Genomic DNA, 26,469 nt, shown 5'->3' with positions numbered 1-26,469 from the left:
AATATCAAGCCAAAAAACTCTCCAGGAGTAGTTACAGTACAAATGCTGAAGTGAGTTTAGTTACGTACCTATAGATATAAGAAAGTTACAGTAGCCTCTTTTGAAAGTCCTGTTTGAAAATAGGCAAGGAGGAGTATGTTCAGGTGTCCTTAGTACAATTAAGATACGTACTATGCCGTTCTGGAAGTAGACCTCTTGTGGTCTAGGTATGACCAAGGTTGGGTGGGTTGTCAAAAACTTACACACAATAATAAACAAAGTGTCATCGGCTTCTGCTCAAACATGTTATTGAATATGTAGCTGAGAGGAGCCCCAAAAACCCATCTCATTTATTTTCTTTCTGACCAGTGGTACCTGGAAGCTAAACACCAAAGGATGAAAATGTATCACCAACTCGGAAACTTTCTTCCATAATACCCTCAAGAAAACAGCATGGTAGGAGAAAGAAGGATTTCTAAAATTATATGCAATTTAGGTATCAGAATGATAGAAGTAAAATGAATGAGATGGAACTTTGAGGGCTGCTAAACCTCCAGACCTAGGAAGGACCTCCTCACAAACAGAAAATATAATCTTAAATGTTAAGTGCTGCAATATGAAATTTTAACTTCTTTTTCTTAATGCTTCTGGGTTTTGCGGCTGCTGAAGATAGGGTGAGACTCTACAATCACTAACTCTGAAAACCCTAATTTCTTATATTTAGCTTTTATGTGTGTTTTTAGATCATTGTGGTTTGACAAAGTATCAGTCTCTACCTGTTTCTTAACAGAATCTTTTGTTCAAAGACAACTGTTCTCTCCCTACAGCTTGTATCCACTGAAGGGGGCGGAAGGGGCGGGAACTGATTTTATATTATATGGTGAAATTCACCTAATAAAATCTTGTAGTATTTCTGGGACTTCAACGACTGTATAACTGCTCACCAAGCAGCATTTACTGATTTACACAGAGAAAACAGCATATTCTGACCAGAAGGGTAAATCCTGAACACACCCAGCCTCATTAAAACAGCTCAACATAAATAGTTGTAAACCAGGAAAATTTGCTTTGTGGTAACAGTGGCATTCTCCAGCCAAATTCACAAGACTCCCATAAGCTTCCCAAGACTTCTACAACAGAAATATTTCAAAGTTACTAGAAGAACTAAATCATTAATTATTAACAACTGTTATTAAGCAGTGCCCTCTTCTCCTTTATTTACAAACCCGGTTTCTACAAATATATTAGTTTATTATATTTAAATGAAGACTGACTGGCAAAACTATGATTTCTGTGTAAACAGTTGCCTTGAGATTCATTGCATGTGAACTGTCCTTTAAGCCACATGATTGTTTCTCCATTTAGGCAAGGTTTAATTAAAAATCAACCCACACAAACAGCAAAGACTAAATATTACTGCGTACACATACACATTCATTTGCTACCTAGAGTGTCAAGGTAAGGAAGAAGGCTCTGTGGACTCAAAATATCTCAGCAGGTTACCAAAGGACCCAAAAGATCCCCTTGCATTACCAAGCCTAGCAAAGTGGAAAAAAGCCCATCTGCTTACGCCAAGTAGTATAGATACAGCCTGGATCTATAGCAGCCTACAGCAATAGCAGACTAAATTGAGAAAGCTCATGCCAGTTCATGGAATTTCAAACTCCTCTTAAAATGGGATTTTTATCTGAATTTTTGTTCTGATTCTTCACAAAAACAAGAGCTGTAGCCTGAGCAACGGGGACGAGGTCTATGTGATGAAGCTACTCAGGAGCTGGATACATGAAACCGCAGGAAAGCACACAGGCTGCAGAAGGATGCCTGGGCACCCACAGGCTACTACAAAATGGGCACCCTGCAAAGGGAGGAGAAAGCATGCAGAAAAACCCCGGTACCCTTAAGGTGAGGTACGAAGCTGCTGGGGCAGAGGCAGACTTTCTTACTCTCAGGAACCAGAAATCTATGGGAGGGCAAAGGCAGTGCAGCCACCTTCACATTAATTAGTGGTCATAGTGCACCCCATGAAATGCTGAAGTAGCCCTTCATAATCGTGAATTTACTAGGCATACTTCACAAAAAAAAGGTTACATAAACTTTAAGAGGAGGAAAAATAAACCCCACAACAAAACCCCATACAAGCCCAGCATACAGATCTATTCACAAAGATACTATCAGATAATTTGGTATTAATCAGCCGCACTAAATCATATCATCCCTCCAAAAAAAGAAGAGTTTTAAAGTACAAAACTAGAATCCCTAACTTAAAACTCCAATTCACATCTTTAACATGGCAGGATTAAAATGCAAATGTCCTTTGCACCCCGCACCTTCCTAATTCAGGTGATTCATGGTATAAAACCCAACATCAACTCTGGAAGACCCAGCAGTTTGCTCCCCCTGTATAAGATTAACAGTGCTGGAAATTACTAAGCATGTAATAAATAGTAATTGCTTTTTAATCAGTGCCACAATATTTGATGCTTTCACTGAAGAATCAAGACCATATGGAGGACTGTCAAGTAAAGCTTTAGGATTTAGTTGAATTCACATCAAGCTTCATTTATGTATATGAATTTATAAATAAGTGAATATATTTATATATGGAGAACTTGAAGTGCTCTATATATTACATTATCTATGTTGGTATCAATGAAGTTTTCAGCCAGATAGTGTCAACACCTACAGACTTTCACATCAGACTATTCTTGACAAGTCTGTTCCTCACTACTCCACTGAACTGAACTGAAGACACCCAACAGAAGGGCTCTGCTACATCTAAGTAAGGATATATCATCCTGTCTTTATATGTTCCATGCACAGAGCCAAACCAAGAAACTCGCCTGTTCTCTCAGTCTGTTAATGTCTCTGAGAAGCCATCAAAGAGGACCACCATGTAGCTAGCAGCTGTTTCTTAGACATCTCTAAATGAAAGATTTTCTCTTTTTTAAGGTATAGGGATGATGAACATGATGAGAAATAATCTGAGAAGTCCAAGCACAGTGGGAAGGAGCAGAAGACACGGCTGCACTGAGAGACACATCCAGCTGCTGAACCTGCAGGTGCATCTGAAGTAGAAGGACAGGATGAAAGATTAGGGAAGGCGTTCCTGGGCTGGATAAATTTGAGTGATGAGGAGAGTTTGCAAAAATAAAACAGAAAAAAACCCATGCTTAGATAAAGATCAGGTCTACAGGAAAATAAGACAAATGGGGGAATCAAATCACAGTTGAGATCTCAGAGATGTAAAGAGCAAGTAGGAAGAAGAGAGCTAAAAAGAAAAAAGTCAAACTATGAGAGAAAAGCAGCATTAGGCCTGGTGTGAAAAATTATGAACACCTAGAAAGAGAAAACGTGGCAATGTGAATGGCGAGTGTGAAAGCAAAAAGTCAGACTTCAATATAGTAGGACAAACACTAATAAGGAAATTGTAAATTAACGTACAATTTTCCAATTCCCCACAAAAATCTACATCTTCTTGAGAATCATCCACACCACAGCTACGGGAGCCTGAGAAATAAGTATGAATGTTACAAACAACAATCAAGTAAAATATACTATCTCTTCCAGTGATTGTGATTTATAAAGTCTCCAAGTCAGATATTTAGAGGAATGGGGTGGTAAGCAGCATCACCTCACTGGTGCAAAACAGATACTTGCCTAAACTCAGACACATCCAACTTTCCATCCTTCAGCAACCAAACGCAAATGCTGTAGGTCTTGAGCCGGGCACTGTGGAAGATAAAAATAGTTCTGCCTACAACAAACACTTATCTCTATAGGCCCATGGCACGGCAGTTGCCAAGTGGGAGGTGCACTTTCCATTTCGTAACAGAACGCCATATGACACACTTAGCCGCTTGCAGATTAAAACTAGCTGTCTTACAGCTGTGTGGCTAGTAATATGATTAAAGGAGCACATAAAATCCTTGTAAAGGTACTTGTCAATTTGCGATTCTCCAGACACAGCTCATCCCCAAAAAAGCCACAGTACACAACACACGGCAATATGAAAAACACAGCAGAAAAGGAAGGTTGGGGGTTTGTGTGTGTGTAAGAGTGCAAAATGCACATATCTAAACTAATGTAAATTGTGAATATGCAAATGTTTTATTTCATATCAACTCTTAAGCAGCATATGGAGTGGAACATTAGAGAACTGAGCTGCAGAAAATGCAGAAAATTTAGAGATACAGGTGAAGTTTAGAAGTACAGATTGATTTTTTGCCATGCTCTTTCCATCATGCATGACCTAGCAACTGTAGAGAATGCCAAAATTCATTTTTTTGGATCTTGCTGAAGTGCTATCACAACGGCAGTCCACTGAGATAGAAGGGCACTCAAAACTGCAGTCACACTTTAAGCTCACTAACCATTCTGTTATTCTCTGACAGTTTCCATTTTATTAGGGAAATGTTTAGACATGGAAATGACTTATATGTACAAGAAGCCTCTGTCCTGAAGATGATTATGGCAATACATGAAAGAAAACCCCAAAGAAAGCATCTGGTTGCCCAAAAACTCACGGTAGGTTCTAATTCCCCCTTTATTATATTTTTCCTGTTTCTTTTTAATGGTAGATACATACAGACAAAAGAAAGAAGTGGAAAAAACACAGTGAGAAATAGTAACAAGGAGCACTGCAAGGAAAGAAAGGTTAATTACAGCACAAGAAAAGATGCAAGGAATGTGAAGAATGTCAGCAAGTAAATAAATCAATAATCTACAGTCATCATCTACATTCTTGAACTACCTTGAAAGCAGGCATATCTGCCCTTAACATTCCTGACAACAGCAGGGATTTTGAAGGAAGACTCCCCCCCGCAGCCCTCTTTCTGCCAGCACCCTTGTGTTAACAAGGGAATCTTTCCAAAGGGAGCTTGTACTACCTCTTTTAAGTTTTGTTAATACAAGCTTGTAAATACATTGGACCTGCCCAGAAACATTAACAAGCTGAAATAATGTTGTGATCATTGCACTTAGTTGAAAAAAACCTCAAGGTCAGTGTCAAAAAATTGCAGGAATAACGCACTAGATCCCCCCTCACCGCCACCACTTCTGCTGCCTAAAATATACCAGAGCCTAGCAGCTCATACAGAATAAAAGCACAGATCAATAAAGCCAGAAGACTAATGTGGTTTTACAAATGTACTTCTTCACAATGGTATCAGCATAATATAAAGTAAGAGGCTTACAGAGGAAATGGAAGCTGAGCAATTGAGACAAGAGGACATAAAAGTCAGAACTTCTGAACAAGTCGGGAACATTCTGTATTGTTATTAGGGGAAAAAACCCTAAAAGCAAGCAAACAAACGAAAGAACCAAACACACCAGAACAAAACAAGCATACAACTAAAATCAAGGATATGCCATCAAGTAACATGGCACAACAGAAGTGGATCGGCAGAGCAAAATAGTGGGTGTTAAGAACCTTACTGACATCCACCTTATGCACATTTCAGGGGGGTTACTTCAGACTAACTCTAGACCGGTCCTGTGAACTGAGCATCCACTAGAGGCTGAGGTAAATAGCCTGGTTTAGTTTCATCCATAAAAGAATCTAGATCAACCTGTGGTGCAAATCAAAGTGTGGTAAACAGGGAACAACAGAAACTCAACTCAGAAGCGTAATCCTGAGCCAGTGCTAACAGAGATTTACCTGAAGTTGTAATATGACTCTGATGCTATATGTAACAAAAGTCTTCAAGTCCAATATCTGTCTCAAACAAACAACAAAAAAAATGGGAAAGGATGATTCCACAAGCATTGTTGCTTAGAAGATCACATTTGTCTACAAGGCATAGCAGTAATTCTCCCAGAAGTGCTATGCCATTCAAAATAAAATGTACAAAACCCACAGAAAATCAGCATACAGAATTATTTCTAAACTGGACTTGCTTGGCTTCATGCATGCACAATATGCTTTTGCAACACTTGCTTTTGCAAATGAAGCTGATACAATACGATTAGGTAGCTGGGGGCATCTTTTCATGTGACTCAAGAAATTTCCTAATGCTTATATGAAGTGTAGCAATTAAAACAAGTCTGTGTTCAAGCCATTCTACTGCCAAACAGGGGGACTCCCCCGAGCTGTCCACATGTGTTCAACAGATTTTACATTTTGAAGTAATGGATCCACTTACACTTAATAAATAAATAAATAAATACTGTACCTGTATGTTGTTCTTCAATCCAAGCTTGCAGATACATGAAGAGGAGTAGACCAGCTACTCCAAACATCAGTACAGACACAAAGATTTGTCTTGGGTTCATGACCCTATCAGAGGCCTACTTTTCAGCTTTCAGAAGGACACATGGCTCACTTTTCTGAAGTTTTCAGTTTGCCTGCATCTTCCCCTGAGACACTGACCTGAAATAAGAAGAGATGGAGCTAGTTCTCATGTTACATTTTCATTCTTCACCAGAGACTGTAAACAGCATATGATATACAAGCTAGAGTTCTTACAAGCTATTACTTTCAATGCTTAAATTCTTGTTCACCATCTCAACGATCTTTCTACCCCTGGATGAGTTCCAGGCAGAAGTGTTTCTTGAAGTGGCTGCAGTGACCATTCCACCTCCACACCACCAAACATTGCCCCGCTGCCATAATGGAGGCAGGTGACACCCCAAACAAGACGCCTGGGTGTCACACCAGTACACCACTGCCCACCAACCACCACACCTGAGAAGCTACAGCAGCAGCTAGAGGCCCCCCCTGGGGGCTGTGTTGCACCCCAGTGCTTCCACCCACCCGTGATGGGGAACCCAGTGCCTCTGCTTCTGGGCCGCACAACCCTCTGCACCCCAGGAAGGATGTCTGCAGTCACCCCCGCAACACAACAACTCTGCTTGCAGTGCCTCGGCATTGGTTCAGCCTACGCTTCAGGGAGTCATACTCTGATGTCTACCCTCAAACATGAATCCAAGTTGAGTTTTACAGGGTTAGGGAATGTCAGCAGAAGACTATATCAGTAACATAGCAGAAAGAGAATCAGTGGATTACCTTTTTACTCAGCTACTTTGCATCATGGGAAGGACTTGTCAAGAACCCAATTCTTGCCACTAAGTTCAATGGAAATGAGATCAGATGGAAAACCTTACCAAAAAGATTACTTTCCTGCAGAGCAGAGGGCCCAGAAAAAGGAAGTCATTTACCTTATACCCTGCACCTGCCACAAAGGGGCCATAAAATTCAGTTTATACCAACAGAACATAGAAGACACTGTGGGCCATAAAAAAGCCACCTCCTTAACGTGAATCAGAACATGTTCACTTTAAAAGCGCATTACTAGAAGTTGAAGAGCAGCTGTTGAAACTGGCCTGCACAGCAAAAGAAAGTGTTAAAATTCAACACAATGGACACCCTTGTAAGTGCATATCTGATAGAAGTGCCCGGTAAACCACCACAAAGAATGCAAAGAAGAACTCAAGCTTTTAAAAGGAGGACAGCCTACTGAAAAATATTTGAAAGAGAAGTCTGTTAAAAGAACAGAGCTAAAGTACATAGGCATCCAAACAAACAGAAAAAAAAATGCAGGCATTTAACAGTTATTCTGAAACATGGAAGTACTGCATGTTCCACAAGTTTGTATTTTAAATAACTAAGCACTGTTACATCTAAAATTGCTGAGTTTCTAAAAATACACATAAACATAAGGCTTAGCAGGAACTCCCATTAAAAATAGCTGTTGAATGAACAAAGTAACTACATTAGAGACAAAAGATTTGAAGAACAACAAACTGTGTTCAGAACTCTACAGGGGTTTTTTTTCCAATTCTGTGCCACTAAAACTATACACTTCTTTGAAGCACAAACTTGCCTTCTGACAATGTAAACCAGAGTTTAAATATTAATCATTTTATATGTATTTGTTCTGTAGGAGACAGATAGCTAGACATTAACAGAATGTAAATGTTCTGTCTGACGTCTTTTTTTCAATGGGTCATGAAGTATCTGGTTCAAACCTGGAACACAGAAGGAAGGTGAGTAGGTGCTTCATTCCATCTAGTTCTTTCCACCTTGATTCTGCAAGGTGGAATTTCCTACGTGTTATATACATGTACCTGTTTGCAGCTATTGTGATGATACACAGGACTGGAAGGAAGCAGTGAATATTGGGCAAAACCGAAGAAAACACTTGGGGAATTCTCTGTGAAATGCCTTTTGCAAGGGTGTGGGTAATGGAGCCTCCTTTCAGCCAGCTCTTCATTAGCTGTTATCACTTGCACCTTTTCCTACAGTGCCCTCAGCATTCTCAGACTTGGGGTCTTCCTTATCTACCCTAAAAGCTTTACTTAGGTCTTTGCACCTAACTTCAGTCCTGCAGCAAATGCACTGTTTGCGTGACTTCAGAAATCACTCTGCTGATGAGACAGAAGCTTCCCAGCATAAGCAGTGCTTCAAGAACCATTAGTCAAAGGACCAACGAATACAAATCTTTTCTGTTTTCCCCCAGACAAAAGCTGTGTTGTTCATGTAACAGGACATCGACAGCATCTGGATTAGGAAAAAAAAAAAAAGCCAAATAAGACACGAAGGTCCGAGTAAGTATCTTTGAAAGAAACAAACTAAATTCCAGGTACTAGAAAGCAGGAATCAGTTTCTTTTGGAAAAGCTGTTTGGGATTCATAACTTTCTCTTTTATAATAAAAGTAGCAAGGAATCCAGACATGCACAATGAATAGGGGCATACTTCCAAATAAGCCAGTCTTTGTGGTTTTGTCACTTGTTTCCATCTCTGCCTACATAAAACTCTCGCATTTTCAGCCCTCCTTTCCGAAAACCAGTGTCCTTGAGCTGGCAAGAAAAGCTTTCTCAGGCCACATGGATGATGCTGAAAGCAAAGTATCTCACACCACATCTCCGTGAGCATTTCCGACACACGTAGGTTGGCACTCCTGCTCTTTCCAGCCACTTGCTCCCATCAGCCCTGGCTACCCAGCTCTTTCTACCACCATGAGGGCTTACACAACTGCACAGTAACATTCAGAAAGCTCACCCAGCTAAAAACTGCTCCAGAAAGAAGGAGCAGGGACCTTACTGCCAAAGGAAATCAAGAAACACTGGCTTCATCAAGCAACAGCCCACAAAGGATTTACCCAAGGAACAGTGCTGATGGTTTTCCCCTTTAGCAATACCAGCCATTGCATGGATCCATGACACATTGATGGCATAGGATATACAGCTGAGCTTGCCCAAACACCATCATGGTTGCATGCAGCACCACCTACAAGCCCTGCATCATCACCCTTTGGATACAAAAATCAGGAGCGCTTCCAAGCAATTTAATCTGTGAATAAGAAAACAGATGTTTTTCTACTAGGGCTGTTTCAGTTATGAGTTGATAGAAGTTCCTAAAGGAAACAGCAATTCAAGGTGCACTTTTTTAAAACCACCAAACACACTCTAAAGCCAATTTACTCCATCATCACAGTACTACAATTATCTTTGTATCAAGAGTTTTCATGCTGTTTGCAATGAGTTTAATTTATTACAATTTAATTTATATGAAATTGTATTCTTTATGTGTTGGCTAAGTTTTAAGATTAGTTTTAAACAAGAGTAACATTAGTTTTAATTAAGACTACCTATTTTAGCACAGGTTAGACTCTAAATATATCAAACCCATCCAAAATCTGAAGCTATTCTGCTACCTTATAAGGTTTTTAAAGGCTTTTTACCTTAAATAAGTAGTTTAATTTATTTAATATAGTGATTTGTAACCCACATAGGAAAAAATGATAGCAACATTAAAAAAAGTCTGTGTCCACGAGTCTCCTAGTAGAACTTGAAAAATGGCCACACAACACTGACAAATTTTTCCTTTAGTATTAAAAAGCAATGGTCATGGATAACACTCTCTAGCATCCTGGCAAAGAGGAAATATCTGCAAATATTCTTTAATCAAAATGAATGTCCTCTTGTGGCTGTGAAGGAAGAGCCAGCAAGCAATTACTTTCAACCTAAGTATTTTCAAACGAGATCAGCTGTATCCAGACAGAGGTTCAGCGTCCCTCGTTAAGCTGTAAGTCTTTCTTTGCTCCTGGACCCAGGTAACATGGCTCCACAGGGTGATAGCTTGACCATCCTGCTGGATAGGGCGCTTGCTACAAGGAAACTAATGTAGCCTAAGAAACTGCTGTGCCCCTCTCACCTATGCTGAACTCGATTCTTTCTTTAGCCCAACCTACCCCTCATCACTTTTGGAAGCAGGGACCCTAATATCTCATCCTTTTCAACTCAAACCTTCACTGAAAACGTCAGGGTGACCCGCGCACCCCAAAATTTCAGGTCCTTTTGAGTATTGGAGAGAGATTACTACATATTGTTCTTATCCATCGTGGAGAAACAGTTAATCTGGCAGACAAAAACACTACATGCCCTAGATGACAACACAGACCTCTTTGCAGCAAAAATTTAGAAACTTTACAAGTTTATAATCATTCACTTCTGAGGCCAAATTATCCCATAGCATTGTCAAATTCAAGAGTTTCAGGAATCCACGTTCTACTAAAGTAAAATCCTTGCATTATTCCCCATTGTGTTTTGGGTCCAGTTCAAAGAGGCACATTCCTGTACAGGGCCAACACAAGCAACTGAAATAGCACAGCCACTCACATATGGGAAAGACTGCATCTCCTGCTTTTGGCGTGATTCCTCATTTCTGAACATTGCCCAGCTTTCTCTTCCTGGTAAGCAAATACACCTGCAGCTGAGGAGAGGCACCTCCAGCATTCAGGTACCATCCCTGGCTTCTTCCTATTCCAGACCACGCAAAACCAATGGCATCTGGATGCAGTATGTTTGGCTAACTTAAGATTTCCTTGCCACTATTGCCCTCACCATCACCTAGTTCCAAAATCAGAAACATACAAAAGCAAAACATTAGATTGCATCAAACTATTTAGAAACCTTTCTTTTAAAATTCCTCTCTACCTTTTTTCCTTCACCTGAAAAAAAAGATGATCAAGATGAGTGTTTAGCCAGCAGAATACTGATAAAAAAAATAGATGCTTTTTATAACGGTCAAAGCATTCGTATTACTGTGGGTTACCACAAATGCCCACACGCTCAGCATTTCCTTAGAGACAACTGAAGTAATGAAAGCAAAATGACAGAAAGGACGCAGAAAGCTACTGCAACCCCTCATATGGTTTTTTTTTTTCTTCCCTCCTTCCTTACCTCAAGAAGCAACACATTTTCTGTTGCCTTCACTGGAGTATCATGGCCAGAAGAATTTGCACTGAGGAACATCCTGCTGGACACTGGCCCAGGCTACTTTCAGCTCAGTCAGTGGAAGGAGGCAAGGATATCTTCTCAATTCAACGCCCCTTCTCCTCCCTCACTTCTCATCTGTTATCTTGCGTCCTACTTCACGCGTAGGTGATCCTCCAGGATCACCTTTCCACTGCCCACATCTCAGCTTTCTGGCTCCACAAAACTAGCAAAAGGCACGGCTCCAGCTCTTAACAATGCTTGCACAGTTCCTTGTATCAAACAGTGCTACTTTTCGTTCTGGTTTAGTCCAGTGGTTTCTAGGAATAAACATATGCTTACCATTTTCTCTCTCTCTCAGCAAGTTACACTGAGTATTACGGTTGGGTGAAGACTAAGTCCTTACAGAAATTTGAATTAAGTGCGTAACGAGATCAAGATAACAAAACTCAGTGCTGCTGAGAAAGTTTGTAGGAAAAAAAAAACCAAAACAACAAATGAAAAACCAAACCAAAATTCCCATAATATAGCACTTTATCTCCATAGGAATCTACTGGGGGGTGCGGGGGTCGGGGGGTGGAATGGTTAACAATCTGGCAGGCCTCACTACAGGGGCGGAGTACAGACAGAACAGTACTGTGGTGAGTTTCTCTCTTGGCCCACGACAGACAGTATTTCAGTACCTGGTGCCAAAGAGGGAGATACCCAGCATCCAGGCCCGCTGGTGCATCAGTCCTGCTGACACCTCAGCAACTTCTTCACCTGAGGAGCTGCTTATAAGGAGGTTGTGTTGAAGTGTAACTGCAGACACCACCTGGCCTGCACAACTTTTATCACTGGTGGTAACAGAAGTTTACTACCTACCAACCTTGCAAGTCAAGTTAAGGGAATTTTGTTAGAGTTCCATAAGACAAACAATAAAACATTTTCTATTAAATACATGGGGACTTCTTTTCAAAGTGAGCTGTTTAAACAAAGTGACCATCCTTCACTCACCCACTGAAAATCCTGAAACAATAACGCCCCTTTAAAAAAAAAAAAGCTTAAAATTTTAAAATTTCAGGAGCAGTCAGGAAATTCCAAACATCAACATCACCAAAGTAACTTCCCACCCAGCCAAGTTGCACATATTTAACATTTTTCTACTTCACTCTCCCTTGTTACATAGCAGACCACAATGTTGTTACAGCAATTAGGTTTTGTTATTAATGCACTTTATAGCATACAACGCGTTATACACAATAACATGGCAAAGAAAACATGGTTTGCATTTGATACGGCCATTTTAATCTATTAAAGTCACTAGTCCCTTATTATTCTTTCAATATATTTCCAAAGAAAAAACTCCTTTTAATGAAGCAATGGATGTAAACAAGACTCATTTTAGTAAAGAAGCATATATTGGTTTCTGATGCCATTAAATCTTCCCGTAGGAGTTGTACTAAGTGACTGAAAGCAGTCCATAGCACCTGCATTGCTTCTGAGAACATGCACAAATACAACCACTTGGTCCTGCTCCTCAACAATAAATCCTGTTGAACTTCAGACCATGTTAGTTTAATCCACAGAGCAACCCTCGGCCACTTGTAGGTTAATTTAAAGCTGCAGTTCTAATAATTATTCTTTATAAAGAAACAAACAAACGCTGTGCTTGCGTTAACAGCACATAAATGCAGAGTTGTCCTACCCATGAGTATGTAGGTTAACACATCAGCCTCATGAAAAGTTTTGCTTACTTAAAAAGAACAGAGAAGACACTTCAGTACTGAAAGTAAAGGGTTTGGAATTTCCCTGGTTTACCAGAATATTCAATATTTCATTCTACAGCAGCGGAACATCTCACTTCAAAAAGGAAAAAACATTATTATTCTTCATAAGAGTTCCCAGTCGGGACTGGGGGTCCCTATTGCACCTCAGCAGACAAAGACAGGTTTGGCACGCTTAGCTCTTACCTGCCTGAAGCGCTGCTTGAAGTCAGCGAGCCGTCCCATGGAAGTCACCTGGATTTTGGGAAGTTAAACAGAAACAGGGCTCACAAGACAGCAACCTGACAGCTCTTAATCTTCTGGCAGGATTGGAGGTGGACCTTCTACCCCCTCTGAGGATGGGGGAGATCAGGAAAAGGTCTGTGTCTATGCAAGACCTTCCTTTTTTTTTTAAATTGGTGAAATGACACGATCTTGTTTATTGACTGCAGTGAACCGAAGGGATATCAGCATGCCAAGTAGACTCGCAGTCAGCCCCAGCCATGCACTCTACTGCTTAAAAACACACTGGCAATACTAGCCAATTTTTTATTTTGGAGACGTGCCCCGAATGCCCGAGTCCGGGGTGTGGCGATGGCGGGGTGCGTGTATGGGGGGTGCGTGTGAGGAATCGGCAGAAGAGTTGGTCCTTCCGCGGAGCGCTGCCTCGCACGGTGCCGCAGCGGGGGGCTCAGCATTCCCCTCAACTTTCGGGGGACGCTTCGGAGCCCTGGGCTTCCAAAACAAGCCGCAGCCCCCCACCCCACCCCCCGCCTCAGAGCGGAGGCGACCCGCGGCGGCCGGTCTGGGGGGCGGGAGCCCCTTGCCACGGCCTTCCCTGGGGCCCGGGACAGACATACCGGGGCGGCCGCCCTGCCTCCCCCCGCTCCCCCCCAGCCAAGCTCCCGGCGCCCCGGGGCTGGGGGGTGCCGTGGGGGACGGACGGGGGACTGACGGACGCACGCGGCCGCTTGCGGGACCGGGGGAAGGGGGGGAATCCCGCAGCAAACCCACCCCGGCTTTGGGCCCCCGCCCCGCCGCCCCCGCGGCAGCCCCTCACCTGCCCGCCGCTCCCGCCGCTCCCGGGAGGCGCCGACACACAAACTTTCACCGCAAAACTTTGGGGCCGGGCGGGTTGGGTGAGGAGCTCCCGCCCGAACGGGACCCCCCCACCCGCAACCCACCCACCCGCGGATGCCGGGCGCGTGGGTCCCCGCGGGGACAGGTAAGCACAGCGTTTGCTCGCTGTCTTGCCCCGCCGCGTCTGCAAAGCCCGTGTCATTGCGTGGCGAGCTTCACTCCCTTCCTGCCTCTGAGATTAAGCGCTTTGCTAACAGGTTTTGTTTGCTGTTACATATCTGGAGGTAGACTCTCCCTGTCCTAGCAAATAAATGTACTTAAGCTGCCAGGTAGAGGCAAGTCGTAGCTGGAATGAGCTACTAAAACTGGTAGCGTAAAAACTTCATTGTCGTATGGGAAACGAGGTGACACAAAAAAAATATTTAATTAATGCTTGTTAGCACTCCATATGTACCTTTGCAAACATTACCAGTCTATTGTGCCAATAGACCAGCCATGTAGATAAATGACTTTATCTCCTTTTAATGGGCACATCGCTTTGTTTACATTTCTTCAAGGAAGTCCTTGAAGAAATAGCTCTAGTTCTTGCTAAGATGGGGTAAGCACAGAGGAGTTCTGACTTTGCAGAGCTGCGCTCAAACCACTTCTATCCGACTCTCTCCCCTTTTGGCATTTCCCTGCAGTTCTGCGTCCCTAGAATTACCCCAGCGCTTATTTTTGAAACGCTGCCTGAGTCACTGCCCTATCCCTCACTTACGGCATAAGCCCTTTCTTGGAATGGCCGTAACGTAACACTTCACATTTTTACATCTTTTACCCTAACAGGTCTCAGATCATCTCACACGCTGTTACAGGCAGCGCACAGGGATCGCTTCTCCAGCCAGCGAAGCACAGCCACCTTCGGCGTGAAGCTGAACATCGCCAACCAGCTCAAGACGGTGGTAGTTCAGGGCAGGCAGGAGAGAGCTGTGTGCTGCTCTGATTTCCAGGGGGGTTTAACTAAGCAGGGTGTAATTACTCCAACCAGAGCTGAGGCGTTGGGGGTAACACGTGTTCATTGAAAAGCGTTCTGAAGCAGCCACAGGCAGCCAAGACCTGTGTGCAGGGCTGTTCCCTATGGATTTCCAATCCAAGCGCTAAACCATCCTGCTCCTGCTTAGTTTGGGTTGTGTGAGTACATATAGCCTCACTGTGCTGCTATGAATTTTCTCTCTTTTATCTCACTTAAGGACCGCCCTAGTCACAGTTCCTTACAGAGGCTGGCAGCTCAGAGTAGACTCAGGGAGGAAAGATATTTTTTTTTTTTTTTTTTCCTTTAAAGACAACCACGGATCCACTTTTAAAGTTCTGGGGAGTAAAGACTATCCCTCACACCTGCAGCTTGTCTGGCTCCCTAGCACTAAAAACAGGGGAGGAAGGAGGGAGGGATATGTGTTTAACAGCAGAATATGCCAGTAGTTTGCTGGTTGTCAAGAGTTGAGCATGTTTTCCCTTTCAGACAACCTCGCAGGCATGTGATAGGATGATAACCATATGCCCTAACAAAAAATGCAACGTCAGATATAAATTACAGATCTATTAGTCCCTGATGGCCAGTGAGATTTTAGAGAAAAACAACATGCCTACTGAATTTTAGTTTCCTGAAGTAATACACTTAGAAGATTGTAATGAAGGTCACTGAAGCTTCTAATAAGGATATAGAGATTAAACTTCTGAGTGTTGTAGATTTAATTTCACTCAATAAGTACATGCTGCAAACATATTTCTTCAGACTGATCTACTCAGGCTGTACCCATCAACTGATTGAAGTTATATATAACACTGAAAAGATCAGATGTCTTGATTTTTTTTTCAGTTAAAGGAATAAATTAATTGCTTTGGGATAAAGCCAGGTCTTGTTTTACAACTTAATAAAAAACCTCCATGCACTTAGCTTATATAATACTTATTCCACCACAGGTTCTTCCAGTGCAGAGGGTTTTCCAGCTATGGATTTAAGAATCTTTACAAGATTAAAAATTCAACATGCAGGTGAAATGAGACACTGGATTAGGAAGCTCAGCAACTACATAAATTTAATCAGCACCTTCTGAAGCCTGACATGTAGCAAAAAAGAAATGAATTACGAAAGGGTGGCGGCAGTCTGTCTGTGTCAGCGGGGTTAGGACGGAGCCAGCGCCTGCATCAGAAACCCTGTTCTTGGCAGGTTTCTGCATGTTTCCTGTGTCTTGTGGTAGACAAAGCAGCTCAATGGTTAAAGTAGCAGAGTCATCTTCTGAAAGCTGTGGGGCAGCAGTCAGGTGGTGATGCCTCCTTGAAGTAACAGGATTAGTCAGTGCCGTTAGAGAAGAAAGAGAACAGGTCGTGAACTGAAACTGAAACCTGCTAAAAATTACAGGTCAATTCAGTGAAAGACACCTTTACTGTACAGTAAGACCAGTCCAGCCTCGTTAAGCATGTTTCCTGTGGAGATATTCAGCTCATCTTAGCAGCAACAGCCATGGAGGAAAGTTTGGTGTGGAGGGTAGGTCACAGTTACCCATGCTCACAACTGCTTCTCTGTGGGTTGCTAGTGCACGTTGTGTAAGCCCCCTAAATCCCCCTTGGGTGTTCGGACCGTTGCCCCACGACAGGTAGGACAGAAACCATGTGTGCCATTGCTGTGAGCTCTTAGGGAACACCTTGGTCTTGCTGAAATTTCCACATAGCCCAGGTTTCCATTTGACATTTTTTAAAGTTTACAGCAAAGCTAGCTCAGCCACCTACACAGCTATACACATTTCAAGGAGTCAGAAGTTGGGATTCTTATGTTTAAAGAAAAATTCCGTATGAAATCTATGACTCAAGTAGCAGCTGTGGCAAAACTGTGCCTGTTTGGCCCAATCCTCTTCCAAAGGGGAAGGATTAGACCTTCAGAGGGTTTTTTTAGACTAGGCAAATTCATTCCATGTACCATTATCATTTACTGCAGTGAATTTTGGGAGGGGCGACGCTGGCACAGTTTCAGTGCTGTGTGTTGTATATCAATATAGAGCTGATTAGACAAACCGTTGGTGATTAAAAGCATTTTATCATTAGGAAGGTGTCTTTTGCTCCGGGGCACAAACCATTCAGCAAGTGGTTTCATTTTATTTCCTTGAGCTTTTTTAATTTTCAGCTAATTAGCTAGAAATACACCACCTACTACATGCTCCTTTTCTCAGTTAGGAGGCTAAAATTTGCCTCCACTAAGCATTGCCATGGGGCATTTGCTTGTTTCTTTAAAAAAACTGCTAGCAACTTATAAAATTCATTTGCTCAGTAACTGGTATGCTGGGGTAATTATCAAAGCCTTTCTAAGCAAGTTGTGTGCTCGTTCAAAAATATTAGGCAATTCAAAGTGTCTGTTGCTCTTCAGCTATTAAAAAGTTTTCTTAAGAAGTCTCTAAAAACAAACCCAACTTGACTGAAACACTTCAATGAATTAACTGTGAAGATATTTTATTCTAATGGGCTCCTGCCTCAAAAGACGGCTAAAAGAAAACAGTAGCTGCAACCTTTTTTTCTGAAGGTTAGTGCATTATCTTACTCTAATTCTAAAATGTTCTTCAGATGGCAGCTACTACTTTGTCAAGTGCTGCAGGGCTGGAAAATGCCTCGGGATATCCTGAAAACTAATTTTCTGAGAAGTGAATTAATTCCGTATTTAAAAGATTTGGGAGGGCTTCCAGTAGGAAGCTTAAGATTAGCTCCCCTTCTCTACTCCCTCTGCCCTGGCACTGGGTTAGCAGGGTAGGTATGTATGGTATGTACGTTCTCATGCTGTTATGTGATGTATTTACATCTTAGATAGAAGTATATACAGTTCTGCAGACTCCATGCATGGAGTTTTTCAAGACAAGACTGGATAAAGTCCTGAGCAACCTGGCCTGACCCCATGTCTGTCCCAGTTGTGTGCTGGAGGTTGGACTATGGGCTTTGTGTGACCCCATCCTATGTGAGCTGTCCTATGCTGTCTTGTGGAAAGCCCATCTAAAAATCAGGAGGTCAAACTGTCACCAAAAATATCTCATCTCACTCCAAAAATGAGATTTGAAGACTGCTAGCCTACCACAGAATCACAGACCACAAATGAATGAACAAGGCCCTTAATTAGCGTCAGAAGGCTTTCTGTTGAAATGTGGTTTGTAAAGCAAGGAGGAAGTTCCTCTGAAAGCCTTCATCACTTTCATGAGAAAATTCCAAGAGATCTGTTTTTCCAGGCCTGTTGAAGAGTGTTTGTAAAAACTATGTAACACTGTAATTTCTAGTTCACCTAGTTCTAGAGAAGGGGAAACATTTATCTTTGTTCTGCCAAACAATGCTTGATTATGGTACCCCCTGGAAAAGAGTAGCCTACTTTGTTAGAGTGCCTAGCTGGGAGACAGTTGCTTTGGTGTTTCAGTTATCAGTATGGTGTTCACACAAATTTAATTGTGAATCTCTTAACCGTTTAAGTGCTTTAAAGGCATTCATAAAGTTCTTGAAGGATATGTTCTTCATGTTTGTCTTTCAGTTTTGACTGAAGGGACATTAACAGATCATCTCCATCCTTACTGTGGAGTCAGTATTTCTCAGCTATGCCTGACTGCTCTTAGGCATTACACATACTGAAAAAAAAACCACCAAAGCCCCTCTTAGAGCAATTTTTGTGTCTTTTACATAACTACTAAATGTCAGAGAAGTAAAATCTGAATATTGTGCTTTGGTCTCTACACATCCCCTGAATGTGAGACAAACAAAGTTCTCTTACTCCCAACAGCACTCTTGAGAGTAGGAAGTTCTGCACTGATTCAACATCTGTTGACAAGCTGTCTATATAAATCGACAGAGAAATGAACTGATACATGAAACTGAGTGTGCTTCCAAAGTGATTCACAATCTGTTGAAACAAGACACCATACCATTAAATATGTAATTCCAGTGTTCTGGTTCCTCTTCCATCCTAAAATACCTGGAATAAAAAGCAGAAATACGGTGACATGACAGTCTGGCAACTGCCCTGAAGCACAGATAAAGGAGGATTGAATTAAATAAAACAGTACAGAGTTCTCTTAGCCATTGTCAGCATTGTACTACGTGTTGAATGTTTGCTTTGCCTAATAGGACTAATGGACATATTTTGAACCCATTCTGACAGCCCAGATTCAAACACTGAGCAAATTATGACATCATGGTATTCATATGTGCCAGAAAAAAATAAGTTACAGAGAAATTCTATGGCAAATGAGGGTGGAAAGTACAATGAAGACTAGGCAGACTGACAACCAGACACTATATAGTAGGAGAGAGACAGAAAGAGAACTACAGATCTGTTGAAAAAAAAATTCTAGTGTGGGCGTTAGTCCTAAGTGTTTGGTCATTGAGTAATGGTTCACATATGTCCAAGTGCCAATATTCTCCTATGCCTTTGCACCTCAGCAAGGTATTCGTACAGGGGCAGCGTAAGGAAAACAAGGTCAAATATTCTATACTGGATGTAGGGTGCATGCTGGCTAGCTTAAGATATGGAAGCAATTTCACTGCTCATCACGCACATCCCTTTGGCTAGAAGTTGAGATGCATATGAAACAAAAGATAGCTTTTGAGGGGGCATAACCAAGAGGGGCCTATTATTGCCTGTTTTCGGCCAAAAATATTCTCACAGCTGGGTTTTTAGATGAAGATATTACACTGAGACAATGGTGATTGCTCTGGTGGGCCATCTTCTTTTAGCTGTAAACTTTTAGTCTAATTACTGTGCTAATGTAGCTAGATCTGTTGGCAGTATTTGAAGGGGTTGACCATCACGTGGTGCTGTTTTGCATGAGATCAAGCAGGGTGGATAAAACTGCACGTGTCTTTCTCTCATCCCTCCTCCTAGCCAGGATGTTGTTTGGAATTATGTATGCTCCTGGTTCTGGGACCATCTTCACGTATTAAAAGCTCTTAGTTAAGACTGGGAGACGAGATGGATTTGGGATTCAGCAGCATGCATGAGCAGTTAAACTCTGTATCTTAACGATAGCATAATCAAGCTTTCCAAACACTAAAGGGCATAATATTACACACTAAAAGGAAGAGTACCTTGGGAAAACTCAGTATGCCTCTAATGGTGGACTGTTCAAAGAGGAGGAGATCTGGAAGAACTGTTTCAGCTCTGGCTGGGAACTAGGCTTGGAGCTGTTCTGGAAACGGGTGACGAAAGTAAGCTCTCTAGCCAAGGGGATTTCCCTCTTGTCACATACCCACAGCCATTTTTCCTGCCTTCAGGCTCTGCTGCTGCAAAATGCTGTAGAAGAAAGTGCAAGTGAATGCCATGATGGAGCCCCAGGATCATAAAATCCTAACACATCTCACAGGTTTCTTGCTAATTTCCCTTGGCTCAGCTCAGCTCAACTGTATACAAAACATGTGCTCCAGGATTTGGCTTACTTTCTCTCTAGTAATTAGGTTCCCCAGGAAGGTTTTTCTTTATTTTTAGGAAACTTTTCCTCATAACCAATCGAGTTTTCCCTCGTTGATTTCATGCCCTTTTCTTCTCGTTCTTTTCCCAAAGGTCACAGAATAGCTCACTACCTTCTTTGTGATAAGCAGTTACATGGTAAATCATTGCTTCCTACCAAGGAAACCACTACCCAGAGCAGATTGTTTCTTTAATAGGAAGCAATCATCCTTTACCCTGTGCCTGAATTTTGCAATGAATTTATCTCACTCATGAATTCAGTGTAAGCCACCTTCTTTCTGTCTCTGTCTCATTGTAACCTGTGGAACAAAGGTGTTTTTCCCAAGGATGCTTTAAATGACCCTTTCTCCTGGCCAGGACTGTATTTAGATTTGTGACTACTGATCTCACCTTTTCCAGGTGTTATAATAATTTTCCATCTCTCTGCCTTCAGAATGAAACTTAAGAGTAATTGATAAGTAATTTGGGACAGATTATGAACTTCCGCAAATGTACTTGTGTAGTGCTTTCATTGCTAGAGATTCTTACTCCACATCTGGAGGGGTGAATATGATCTATCACCCCACCCATGAGAGAATCTAAAATAATTTTAGGGTTCATCTTTATGTAGAAAACATCTCTGTGTGCAATTTAAGTACTTGCTAACAACTAATGGAACTGTAGCGTAGTCTCAAATGTCTTTCCTAGTACACACCTGATCCGGGCTTCACAAATGGAATGATTGTTTATATTTATTTTCAAGAGTTGTTTTTTTTTTTTTTTAATATGTGCTTGGGAATTTAATCAAATTTTGGAAATGGAAAAGCTTAAATGTTTTGGGTTTTTTCTGTAATTTTTGGGAGTATCTTAATTACTATGGGAAAAAGGCTAAAGAAAAAACAAAGCAGCCTGTTATTCTTTTGCTTGCTTTACAAATAAATGCTCTACTTCATAATTATGCCTTTAAAGCTAAATGCTTAGGTACAAAATATATTGTTTAGGAAAGCTCCACAGACATAATGACAAATATTTCACAGTACTTGTAGAACTAAAGCACAGCTAAAACTATTGTGTTGTTTATAAACTGCAAAGTTCTTGGTCAGTAGAGATTGAAGTTTTTTTTATTTGAATGTTAGACAGGTGAAGAAACTGCAGGAAATGTGGGCCCTGTAAACACTTAGCATCCTTAACCTAACATGTGTGGGTTGTCACCAATCACAGTTTCCAACTAGAGCTGTCTTAAACTATTTTTAATCATGTGTGTTCAGGTCAATGCATGTTTAAGTCTACATGCATACATGATGTTGTATACTTTTTTGATTTCTAAATATATTAATATGTCCCTTTGTTTCAAATTTTCAGGTTAATTTAAAAAAAACCTGAGCTTATGAAGCCAATTGAAACTCTCAGCAGTGAATTAAAGTAGCAGGAATTTTTGTTTATTTTCCTTAATCTCTTTCACAGTCACCAAATTGGTGTTAGGCACACAGTTGCTGCTTCTGTCAGTGTTATAAGACAGGCTGCCAAGCTATGTGTTCAAAAACAAATAAATGGAAACAGTCAGGTTTTTCAGGATTGTCTGCTGTAAAAAAACCTTTGTTAGGTAGCTCATAGGGAAACCATTATTAGCAAATCCCATTGACACCCTGCTGTCAGAAGTCCATACACCGCTCAGAATCAAATACATACTCTCACTGCAATTCAAATTTATTAACCTAGAAGTCCAGAGCTCCACAACATGAAACTCAGCTCCTATTGTGTCTGCAGCCTGGGCAACTCCAGAGTTTTCACCTGTGATCGATCTTCTCCCACCCCAGGACCCACAGAAAATTACTGCCACATCCTTTCTTCCAGGTGGAGTAACTAGCCAGCTGGTAGCTGCCAGCTGTGAAACAACAGATTTTACAGAGGACTGCCCCAAAACCATCAGCAGGGGCTAACAAGATGGAAAAATTCAGGCTCCCACTGAATCATCAGTCTTACTATCACCAACTGCCTATTTACATGGGGGTAGGGGTGGGGGAGGGAGATGAGAGATGATTTAGCAAATGAATTAAATGATATTTAGCAAATGAGATAGGGGTCAGTTTGTCTTCAGATCATCTTGTCTTTCCAAGTGCCCACAAACATGCTTTTGGAGTATCTTTTTTAAGATAAGGGTAAGGTAATCTCTATAGAAGGTTGGAGCAAATGAGTTGACAGCAGTTGCTCAAGTATCTTTGTCCCCAACCAGTGTATGCATAGTACTGTAATACTATTCTGGGGCTGCAGGCTATAGGTATGATTTCCTTTCTGCCACCCTATCAGCAAAATGGGGACTCTCATTTAGCTACATCAGATCATGGTTTGCAACTGATGGATCAACTTCAAATAAATGTATGAAATTCACCTTATGACATAAGTGTATCTTGTATTCAGCACCTGCATTCATTACGCTGCATTCTCTAGCAGCTGCCTGTAAAGATTACATTATATAGAAAAAGAGACTTCTAAGCTGTCAAAAAGGACTGAATGCAATCCTTTAAGAAGATGATGGTAGTATGAAACCTAGTCATTTTCAATAAATGAGTTACAACACCTTTCAGGTATTACACTTGCCCCTGAGCATCCTTTTTCATTTCTGCATTGTTATGATCACACTTTCTGCTTCAGTAAGGTCTTTTTTCCCCCTATCCTAGTGTTAGAAAGGCAGCACTACCACCATTACCTCTATCACCACCACCACCACAAGATGGGATAATTTGACAGGAAAAGCTGCAACACCTGCTATGTGCAATTTAATATGTTGAAGTGTACAGATAAAATGAGTCCTCCATCCTTTTAATGCATAGTAGCTTTGGGTGAGTAGGTAGGCTGAATATTCAGACAGAATGGCTTTTCTTCTAGTCAACAGGCCCACAAAGACTGATGCTTCATAACATGAAATTTTCCTCTAAAGGAGATAATGAAATATCCTGTATTCCAGCAATGCACACTTTTGCATTTGAGATTATATTAATCACTGATCGGAGCAGGTCAACAAATTCCACACTTCTGATTTCCACTGCATACTGTGATCTTGTAAATAAGTGTAAATATTTGCAAGTATTTACACACAGCTATTGCAAAACCTATGGGGAATGCACATCACGGCGGTGGTAGCAGTTTACAGTGCTGGGAGATCAAGATCTGGTTGCCAAATAACACCTTCTGATGGGCACAGATAACATTTTATTCTGGCACATCTGTGCTCTCCTGCATGAGCATGAGTAACTCTCATGTTAATGCTGCCAAAAACTTAGGGTTGACAGTCCCGAAGGTAATGGTGGCTGTGGCTCTCTCATCACCCAAGCCAGCACCCTGCTCCTTATTCACAGAGGGAGAGTCACGTTGTTTCCACAGAGTCTGACAGCCACTGCAATTCCTTGCTGCTTCTGCTTCGAGCACACCTAGATCTTTATCTATTTCTTCCAGGACAGTTCCTCAGAGGGAGACCTGGGGATGCTGTGATTATTTAGAAATTCCCTTTAGTTGTTGCCAGTCCCTTGTTCAAGGAGCGAAAGAGCAGCTCCTCAGGCTCTCTCTGATGAGACAGTAGCTGTCCAGGAAGCAGGTGCAAAAAGTCTAGAGCTTCCCACTACACCTCAGCAAGCCCCAGTCGAATGCTGCATGCTTGGTGGAACTACAAGGGAAAAGGTATTTTATCTGTAAATAACTCCACATTTAGCTCTAACTGTGTAAATCTGCAGGGACTCTTCTGAGGCTGATGGGACAACTCTAGAGTTACCTCATTTAGCAGAGCCCCACGTGAAAAATGGGTGTATGCTCAGGAGGACAGTGGCTCTATCTGAAGGTTAAGATACACAGAAACATTTCAGGAGCTTGAGGAAGAAAATTAGTGTGTGAACATGAAAACCTGAGGAAGGAATGAAGAAATTAATTATCAGACCAAGGGAAAAACAAAGAAGCATGCAGAAAAACAATTAGTAGTTGAAAATGCTCTTGAGTCCAGTAACCTTGGAGAATGCATTGAGCTAGTGATGGTGGTTGCTGTCACTTAAGGCAATTATTGGATATCATATAAACCTTTTTTCAAACGAAGACAGAATTGTTTATGTTTTAGGAAGCAGCCATCAATAGTGAAATTAAATATCTGAATGAATGCGGGAACATGTTCTAATAAAACTTGAAGGAAGTAATCAGGGAAGATTATCAGTCTTGTCAGCCTGATATTTAGCAGTGTTAAAAAAAGAAAGCCCGGTGCCAATGTGCTTTCCTTTTTGCAAGCCGAGCCTATCTAGCATAATATTAAATGGCAGAGACTCATAAAGGGTTTAAGAACCTCCCTGCAGGATGGAGCTGAAGACATGCACAAAACTGAGATTTACACTAGATTATTAAAATGGTTTACTCTTAATGCCAAACCAGGGCATCCTGGGATCAGCAATAACTTCCCCTGATTGCATAGACCAGCCTCTAGTCACACAGTTGACCTGAATAGCAGAGCAATGAGTTGCAAAGTGGTGAGGCTTTATAGTCTGACCTAAAGGAAAGCAAGACTTGGCCAGCCCAGGACAGAAACGCAGGACCCACTTGCAACCCACTGATCATTTTAACCTGTCCCCAAGGAACAAATGAATGATGGCAATGCCCAACTGAAAAATGTTGTCTCAGCCTGGAGGTTCCCAGTACAAATCCCCACACAGGCACCCAAAAAAGGAGGTCACCGCTTGCAATTACAACCTTACACTGTACCCTGGATACAAATAATACCTAGCGATAGTATGGCCTCTGCGTGTTACTACAGCTCAACAGATGGAGTAGCTGCTAAGCTTGGCTTGCAGGATTGAGAAATGGATTTTTTGTTTTATAAGCAAGACTGTGTGCGGATGAACTTAGGATTGCCTACAGATCATGGAAATAAAATCTATTACTTAGCAGTTTTTTAGGTCAACATACTGCATGTCACACTCCTCTCTCATCTCCTTCCTGCCTATTTTTTCCCAGAATGTTGTTTGCTTGCTTTTCTCTTGTGCTCCAGAGCTGAACTTCAGCAACTGAAATTTGAAATTGGTGGGCCTTGCTCAAAAAGCCTCCTAAACTTATGAATGCTTATCTTTGATGAGATGGCTTAAGACAAGTAGCACATATATTTGCACGTGATTTCACTTTTTTTCCCTCTGTCTTTATTATAATCGTTAAAGCTGATCTTTGATGAGGTGGCTCAAGCCAGGTAGTAAAATATATTTACATATAATTTCACATTGTTTTTCTGTGTTTTTATTGTAAGTGGGATTTGTATTAAAAAACATATAAAACTCAGAAACTTGTGTCAAAGTTTGTGTCAAAGATTCACTGTGAAGCTTTGATGCAAACATCTGCTTCTCAAGGCATCCTCCCTGAAATCTCAGAAAGCTCTTTTAACAGCTTTGGAAGTTGCACACTTTGTACTTTAAATTCTAATGTGTTTCTTCAAACACCCAAATTTCTACCGTGAGGTAGTAACCATTTTAACTACTACCTCCACATCTCTAGGCCCATTATAGCACCTTATGCACCTTTATTTTAGCCTGGGATCCAAATCCTTGAAATACCAGCAGAACAATTTTTGTGAGATGACATCTTCAGACTAAATCTTTGTATTTACCTTAATGATTAGCATAATTATTAAAGCAATATGCCTGAGTGAATTTTTCCTTCACATGAAGAAAGCTGTTTCCATCTCTATCTGCTTCTTTGTTTAAAATTGTCATTTTTTTCCTAAGTTGATCAGAACATTAAAACTGCTTATTGTAAGTCAAATTTCCATGATTAAGGAAAAAAAAGTAAGTACGGCTAGAGAGAGCTCCATGTGCACTGGGTAGAGACCCACAGAGGGAGTGCAAGTGAAAGATGTAACTGATTTGTAATCTTAAAAGTATAAAACAGGTTGCCTTCTGAATGTAGCCATTACAATTTATGATTTCTGCCAAACTATATATTGATTCTCTGTCTTAAGAATCAGCAGCTTTCCCTGCTGATTGAATTCT

General features: G+C 41.4%; 2 protein-coding genes and 1 long non-coding RNA gene across 6 annotated transcripts in view; 1 reads left to right on the top strand and 2 right to left on the bottom strand.

Annotated features, from left to right (window-relative positions):
• The window catches only part of AQP4 (aquaporin 4), a 119,388-nt gene extending 113,213 nt beyond the window's left edge, over positions 1–6,175 (bottom strand). The window contains exon 1 of the mRNA XM_064442821.1: positions 6,150–6,175. The gene's annotated coding sequence lies outside the window, so the exon portion shown is untranslated. The remainder of the gene's footprint in view (positions 1–6,149) is intronic.
• The window catches only part of CHST9 (carbohydrate sulfotransferase 9), a 95,430-nt gene extending 81,195 nt beyond the window's left edge, over positions 1–14,235 (bottom strand). Inside the window, exons 1-3 of one of the 4 annotated variants that reach the window (XM_064442816.1) lie at positions 14,000–14,235; positions 13,147–13,194; positions 6,150–6,346 (exon numbers count right to left, since the gene is read on the bottom strand). In XM_064442816.1, coding sequence (XP_064298886.1) covers positions 6,150–6,249 — 100 coding nt within the window. In that variant the 5' untranslated portion in view covers positions 6,250–6,346; positions 13,147–13,194; positions 14,000–14,235. Of the gene's footprint in view, positions 1–5,635; positions 5,693–6,149; positions 6,347–11,161; positions 11,270–13,146; positions 13,708–13,999 lie in introns of those variants that run through there. The other 3 variants (XM_064442818.1, XM_064442817.1, XM_064442819.1) reach the window with 3 other exon arrangements.
• LOC135311927 (uncharacterized) lies at positions 7,889–11,722 on the top strand. Its single transcript, XR_010371476.1, has 3 exons — positions 7,889–7,962; positions 8,436–8,523; positions 11,168–11,722. It is a non-coding gene; the product is annotated as an uncharacterized LOC135311927 (long non-coding RNA).
• Positions 14,236–26,469: the final 12,234 nt, after the last annotated feature.

This window comes from Phalacrocorax carbo, chromosome 2, assembly GCF_963921805.1.
Source record: "Phalacrocorax carbo chromosome 2, bPhaCar2.1, whole genome shotgun sequence".
Classification (NCBI taxonomy): Eukaryota; Metazoa; Chordata; class Aves; order Suliformes; family Phalacrocoracidae; genus Phalacrocorax; species Phalacrocorax carbo.
This window is presented reverse-complemented; position numbering and strand designations above follow the sequence as displayed.